Raw genomic sequence first — 8,258 nt, forward strand, 5'->3', positions numbered from 1 at the left:
TGATTCTAAATTACCGTCAAACTTTTTGTATTACTTTTAAATATATCATGAAAAAATTTATAACTTTTTCATAATTTTTTTATTTCGTTAAAAAATACGTATGATACATCTCTAAATCTATCAATCTACGTTGTGTAGTCGAGATAGAAATTAAAATATGATGATCAGAATTCTCTGATTCGTATAATCATAATTTGTCGTGTTTTTACTTCTTGTTGGTATAAGAAAAACACCTTTCTCAATGTAATTCACGAACAAGGCTTCTTTTCTTTAAATTATCATAGATCGATCTCTAAGGTTCAAGCGAATCTGAAAGAGAGGGCATTCTTCTCGAAGATTACGCAGTCGAGGTTGAACGAAACTTTTTTCGTCCCACATCTTTCATTCGTTTTATCGCGAAGAATACTTGCTCTTTTAACTACATTCTAAGCCGATCACAACTACGAGCACAATTCGAGAGAGCGTTATTTTCCTGCGCTTCTCCCCGTTTCATTTGCGAGACCATAGATTAATATGATAGATTACGCATTCAAATGTGACAGCTGAAGACAACATCTGAAGGACAGAAATATGCGTAATCTGTCCGTCATACATTGCACAATTGAATGAGAAAAGTGTTTGATCAACTATTATCTTCCCTCTCTAATCCTAGATAACACAAAATATTCTATGAATATTCTAATAAAACACGAATGATCTTAATGTTGAAATATTTATATCGAATGTTCTATGAATATACATAGAATATTCTATTAAAAATTCATATTCATATAATATAAAAACATTCACAGAATGTTCCTCATTATATATTCGTAGAGTTAATGAACTATACATGAGCAACGTGCTACTTTTATCTTGCGGACCAGATCAGCCCAAATTGAGTATGTAAAAATACTCAAAGACACTCAAAATAATAAATAATTTAAACGTTATATTAACTTTATTATAGATTATTATCTGAATTTATATCATTTTTTAATCATTTAGTCAATATGACATTATTTTGACTTTCTCGTTCTTCTCATATTCTATAGAATGTTATATAAAATATTATATAAATATTCATAGAACGTTTATAATTGTGCCATTCAAATGTACTATGAACGTATTTAACAGTGTTTTTGGTACATTTATAGAATATACATTTATAGAATTTTGTTAATAAATATTCTATGACGTCAAATAATATCTTATTAACGTCTTTAACATCAACACAACGTCTCCTTGTTATTTGGATTGTCACGTCTCCATTAAAATCTCGAATATATAAATTTGTGCGCGGGATGCTCACCGACGGGTTTTTGGGCGTAGGGAATGCCGAACCAGGCGTCGACGCTTTTGCCGGTTGTCGCGATCATGGTTTTGCCGCGGACCATGCCTTTCCTGGTGCGCACCACCAGCGGATCGTCGGAGTGGCCGACGAGGGCGGCCGGTCGTGGGAGCTCCTCACTCGACCTGGAACTCCTGGCGTCCTCGTGCGACGTCTCCTGCGCGGCGTGCAGCTCGTGCTCGTGATGCCTGCTCCGGTGGGACGGCGAGCCGAGGCAAGGATCCGGCTGCAGGACGAGGAGCAGGAACAGGCTTAGTACCAGCAGGGCCTCCAGTCTGCCGGTTCGCCAGGAACTTGAGTTTCTCGACATCGTGCCTGCTCGGCTGCAAAAAGAAATAAAAATCGCGCGCATTTTGCGCATCATTTATCGTGCACGTGAAGAGGGAAAATTGTATCTACAAATACCTTACACTCTCAATTTCTTGCAGTCGAATCTCTCCAAGAAAGTGAAAATACATCCTTTATTTCTTGAAAATGAATGACAATTTTCATTCTTTTTAGAATGAATTTTCAAATGAAATCTCACTTTTTAGTGATTAGATAGACATTTCACTTCTTTTGAAATGAATTTTTACTTCAAAGAAAATTCACTTCAAAAAAAGTGAAAATTGTCACTCTTTTTTAAGAAGTAAAATATTCTCACTTTTTTTCAAAAGTAGTTGTATTTTCACTCTCTTGGAGTGAGACTTCACTGTAAGAAATTTAGAATGTATGAAATTACAATAACAATCAATAAAAATGAAATGAAATTAAATTAAAATTAAATATCTATGTGTGTTCGTAATACATGTCTCCTTCTCTTTGTCAATGTGTTTCCTTCGCGAAACTATTATAATTATTTTTCGTTTAGAACAAATTAAATGTAATTTTAGACCGTCTATAATTTGCGCCGGAATTTAAAATAGAATTCTATTTATAATTTTGTATACCATACAATATGAAAAATGTTTGAACAGAATCAGAGAATCTTTATATAAATAAAATATGCTTTAAAATGTACACATGTATATCAAAACGCATGATATATCAAATTATAAATAGAATTCTATCTTGAAATCTCACGTGAATTATAGATCGCTTAAAAATAGACTTGTGTATATGTGTACAGTATGAATGGAAAATGAACAAATTATTTGATATAAAATGTTTAAAAAGCGGTTATTTTATAAGCGAAGAGAGCCGAGCCACGTGTAGTTTTCAATTATTCTTGTCCGTATACCACGAGGCACAGTGTCGAAAATGTTGCGACAGAAAATTGGAAAGGGTTAATCCTCACTGGAAACTTGTTCTTTATCTGGCAGATGATAAATTCGGTTTCTAAGCGCCAGAACGTTTCGCTACTCGCGCAATAACCATCGTATAATTTATACAGCATTTGTAAAACGATGCTGGATGGGATGCGTTTGCGAATAACAAATGGCTGTTTCGGGTACGCTATTGGTAAATACATTAGCATAAAGTACACAGGTGATACGTCGCTCGTGAGAATAAATCTGGTACAGCTGCATTTCGCGAAAGCTGCATTCGCTGCGGTAGGAAAGACTAGAGATCCTCAAGTAAGAAATGACACCGTTTAAACGATTTCTGATTGGTCAGCCATATTTTTCAGGACCTATTCAAGATAGAATAAGATGCGATGGATATTTCATTCTGTTTTATGCGTGATTTATCTCATTTTTTCTTAAGCAGATCCTGAAAAATATAATGAATTAAACGTATAGTGTCCATTTTATTTGAGAATTTCTACCCAGGAAAAAGACTATATCTTAAATCAATCATAATATGCTCACGTATAAGCAAAAATATTACAATCTTGCTTTGTATTGCTTTGCATTCAAGACTTGCTCGATCAAAAATTTTATATAAATACAAATTTAATCAAATCAAGATTAAAGCCTTTGAAAGAAGATCACAATATTTTTGCTTATATATGATTAATTGCTCATATTATGATTAATACAGAATCCCAAACAACACAGAATTTGCAGTAATATCGCTGCAAAATCTCTGCACTATTGCTGCAACATTGCTGTAATGTTGCAGCAATGTTGCTGCAACTTTTGTGCAACTTTATGCTGTAGAGGAATAGTCTTTTTTTTATGTAGGAAAAGCCTCACGTCGTGGCCGTCGCATCAAAATATGGATGTGTCTTATAAAAACGTAACAATTGGATAGGATAAGACTTATTTTCAACTTTGCTTTGTGCTCTGCACACGTAAGCATGTCTGATATGAAAAATGCAAGAGCGAGAAAAATGCTCCAGCGGTGGTACATAACGTATGTCGCGAACTCATTAATTTCAAAGGGAATCCACCGCGGAGGAAAAATAAACTCCATCGAGATCCGTGTGTGTGATTTAAAAGGAACAGTCAGAGATGTGATTTCCGAAAGATTTTCCATCGAGTATCCTTCTTTTCTGAATAACTCGCTCGTCCTCTGAAAATTGTCCTCTGCTGTGGCGCAAAATTATCCCCGCAGGGACAAAGTAACCCTATCTGACCGTAATTCAAGCCGCGGTTTCCAGCGCATCCGAGAGAGAAACCGCGTTGATAATTGAGATTATTTGAGTTAACTAAGCTAATTTAATTAATAGCACGTTATTTACTATCAAATTATTAGCCATGGGTTAGAGTAGCGTTTGATTATTTAAATTGATCGGTTTTTTGAATTAATTTCACCGAGAGGAAAGGAATGAAAACATGATTTTTAGAATTTAAAATAAATTAAAAATACTGAAATAGCACCTCCAAAGAATCTCATATATAATAATATTTCAATAATATGTTGAGTAGATGCGTTAATCTTACCGCTTTTCTCGTGAATAAAATGCACCGATGATTTTGTTCCTCGGAGAAATGCAGACAGAAATGTTGGGATGATTATTAGATGAGTGGATGAAATTTTGGCGTCATTAAGTAGGAACCGCTTTTGCAAATGATTTATCTCGTTTAAATGACATTTTCGTTCTGTATATGCTTGTCTTTCTCTTTCTCTCTATTCCCGCGCTTCTTCCGCCAAGCATTCATGATACATCATATTAAGGTCGTTATATAACTGACAGACAGACGACAAGTGTCCTCGCTTGTCGTTTAAATCTTTTGCAAATTGGAAGAACATTGAATTTCTACAGCTCTCCATCGCTTTGTCCGCATCCCAAATTTCTCTTAAATGCTATTCACAACGTTGGATTCATTACTCGAGAATTCACGCGATGATAGAAATATTCTCTCACGACTGATAATTTTACACGCCCATCCTCAGGAACTGAATATTATAACTCTATACATGTTCACACACGTGTGAAACCTGAATACAGGTTTAAAACTTTGTGCGCGACACGTTGATATTCTCGATAATAGAGAGTCCCGGGAATATATAGGGCGTCTCGAGATTACAGATTAAAGGATTTTGTTTTTAGTCTATAATGTCATCGAATGCGTGACTTCGATAATAACGGACGGACGGTGGACGGTTCAAAGTTATCCCATACACAGCGCGAAGCCTTTTTTTTTAGCTCACGTTTTACACTGCAGCAACGTCACAATCCTGCAAATTGCAGGGGCATTACAGAACCATGCAAATGAAAAATTCTGACAAGGTTACAGCAATATTGGAAGTTTGCAGGATATTAAAAATAGAATGAGGTTCCATAATGCCTTCTCCCCTACATATTGAATCTAATATTCCGGATTTCAGGTTGCGACAAAGAAGATGGCGGAGAATGTATAAAAATTACGCGAGTAATTGTCGACTTCGATTTCGAAGCGAGAGATCGAATGATTTAGAGAATAATGAAGAAAAATGTAATTATATCTGCAGCAACGTTACGCCAATACATGATGCACATCGTCGCTGAGACGTCACATTGCAAGCTTACAGTAATATTGCATTATTTGCAATTTAAATGACTGCATTCAGTAAAAAAAGTAACTTTGCAACTTTGTAAGATTCTTTAATATGATTGGCTTATACAATTAGATTCAGAAAAAGGAAAGGAACTAAAGGCAAGAATATTAGAGAATTTTACAATCATATTACAAGGTTGTCAGGTTTCTTAACTAAAATTTCATAACTTTTTTCTGACTTTCAGACAAAATTTCATTATTTTCCCTGATACTTTCAATAATATTTTGAAATTTTTGTATTTTTGTCTTGATTTGATTAGAAACCTTCAAATATTTTATTGAAAGAGCAATTACATAGAATGTTAATTATTATTAATGTTGCAGACTTGCATTTAATTGTTAAGTTGGTATCTCAAAACTAGGTGTGATGTATAAATTTCTTTAATTTATATTAAACTTATTTAAAGCCAAGAATTCTAATTTTCCAGAAAATTTTACAAAATTCTCTTATTTGTAATGTCCGTTTTTTCAATTTCTCTTATATTTCTCTGATTTCCCTAGTTTCCAATTTTGTGGCACGCAAATCTGTATTAAAAAATCTTACAACAGTTGCTAAACTGCTTTTTCTGCTGTCAACGCAGTTAGCAATCTTGCAATGAAACATTTCTGTCTGCAGATCCGCGCTGCGTTTACGATTAAAAAATCATTATATTTAAACGGCAGGTACTTGACAAATTTCAAGTGGAATATTCTGCTTCTCGTTAATGTTTTAACGAGACTCTTTGACTGATTTAATGTAGGGTATAAGATCCTGCTTCACGCGCATTATTTCTTAATATCAAGTCGATTTCTCCTCAACGAACTTGTCGTGAGTGCTCATCATTTTATCACGGCTCTTCAAATTTTTATCATAATGTTACCAATGTACTCTATAAGTCTTGAATTAAAATTCTATCAAAGCAAACTCCATCTGAGATATAGTATTCTTTCTTTTACTTCCATTTAAACCAACACTTGAATTCGTAAAGATTTTCATTTTGCGATAACTCGAGAATTGTCGATGCCTTCATATTTTCGAGGAAAAATCGACTTCAAATCGACCAAGAAATTTGTTGTTAAAGAATAATGTGGGAGAAGTGGAGTATCCATTATATTTTGTATACAGTTATCGATGGGAAATACGATATCGTAGCGTATAACAAATTTCTGCATATTATCACACGTTGAAAAGGTGTACAAATATATATATATATATTTGATATGAAGTGCGATAATTCGATATATTTCAGAAATTTATATATAATTAAATTTACAACAACGTAGCATAAATTATAAACAATAAATAAAGGAGTAACTTATATTTTAAATAAAAATATATGACTTTCGCTACTGACATCCTGTCTATGGCTATTTTTGCTCCTTTTTATTTATTCTTGTTATAATTATATAATATTTTCACTGGATCACTTAAATTTTATATATACGTGAAGCTTTTCTTCAATATATACGTTGAACAGAATTTATGAATATTCCAGTGAAATATTAAAATTTCGATTTTGCCTTTTTCAATACCTTATATTTCTTCTTAATTTGAAAGTAAACCCTATTATATTATATTTACACAGTTATACTTAACATAGACTTATTTAACTTTTACAGAATAGGAAAGCCAATAACGGTGTTGAAACAATCATATTTTGAGGCAAGGAATGCAATGAATAATGAAATACAAGAAATCTTCAAAGAAAAACTATAAGATTTAAAAAAAAAGGTTCCTCTTTGAATGTTAATTTCAAGAAAATTACGGGACTACGGTTATAAAGTCTCTTTTGCAAAATTAAGCGGCAGATTATTTTAGAAAATGGGTAAAAGGATCGTCTGTAAAAAACAAATTTGTTTTTTACAGCTCAATTACTTAGATTAGTAATAAGAGTAGATACTTTAACAAAAAAATCTAATCACAGTGTCTTTTTTGTAAAATAATTTTGTAAATAATTTTGTAAAAAGTATTTTTGTAGAACTTTCGAATACATTATTTTTCATCTCATTACAAAGAAATGAACGTAATAATTATTTTATATACGCTTTCAATTAATCTCAAACTTTTGACTGGCAGTATATATATATATATATATAAACTAAATGTGTTCTCTAAAATTCTCAGAATGAATCTCATTCTGAAGAGTGAAATCTCACTGATGAAATCTCTGATAGATCGAAAACTCAGCCATTCAGTTTCCAAACTGGTTGAATTTTCGCTTAGAGTGAGATTTTGTTCCAAAGGATTAAAGAATATATAATTATATAAATAATTACGCAAAAATACATATATACGCACGTCGTGTTCAATAGACGATTCAGCGTCCCTCTCCCTCTCTGCACCTCTTTCCCCGTCTCACGTACGCACGTTAGGGCAGGGACAGGGGCAGGGGAAGGTATTAGTAGGATGATAGTATTCTCTAGTTACCACACGAAGGTCCACGTTGATTAGCAACTTCCTTCTACGTGTTCCGTGCGTGGTCGTACGTACACTCGGTCACACGGGAGCGGCGCGTCCACGGGAACGTCGTCGCACGCGGAAGTTTACGCACGAGGACGAGAATTAAACGTCGTCGTAAAATTAGGATTTATTGGTCGCACGGTGGCGAGGCACACACGTGTGCGAAACGAACGCCGATAGAAGTTTCTATGTCGGAATAGAGATTCCGCTCAGGCAAATCAGCGGCGGAAACAAGGCCGCCAAGGTTCTCAGCGAATCCCGAGCGGCACCGGTAATCGGCTTCAATTTAAACATCAAGTTCGAATAATCGAATGACATTAATTGCGTCCGATTTAACGTTTAGCTCAAATCGTACGATTCGTACGCGTACAACGTTGCAGTTTCGCTGATTTAGATGAAAAAAATCGATGAAAATAGATGAAAATGATCTCTAAAGATGCTCTGACCTTCTTAGAAAAAAAAAATCAATAAAAAATTAAATGAAAGGAAAACAAATCAGAGCAAATTAACAAATCGCGGATTAGAATCTCTCTCTCTCTCTCTCTCTCTCTCTCTCTCTCTCTCTCTCTCTCTCTCTCTCTCT

The 8,258-nt window shown here is 34.1% G+C and overlaps 1 protein-coding gene across 1 annotated transcript in view; it reads right to left on the reverse strand.

The window, feature by feature from the left end:
* The window catches only part of LOC108694730 (acetylcholinesterase-like), a 24,370-nt gene extending 16,773 nt beyond the window's left edge, over positions 1-7,597 (reverse strand). Inside the window, exons 1-2 of the mRNA XM_018204370.1 lie at positions 7,514-7,597; positions 1,292-1,653 (exon numbers count right to left, since the gene is read on the reverse strand). Coding sequence (XP_018059859.1) covers positions 1,292-1,640 — 349 coding nt within the window. The 5' untranslated portion in view covers positions 1,641-1,653; positions 7,514-7,597. The remainder of the gene's footprint in view (positions 1-1,291; positions 1,654-7,513) is intronic.
* Positions 7,598-8,258: the final 661 nt, after the last annotated feature.

Source organism: Atta colombica, unplaced genomic scaffold (assembly GCF_001594045.1).
Source record: "Atta colombica isolate Treedump-2 unplaced genomic scaffold, Acol1.0 scaffold123, whole genome shotgun sequence".
NCBI lineage: Eukaryota > Metazoa > Arthropoda > Insecta > Hymenoptera > Formicidae > Atta > Atta colombica.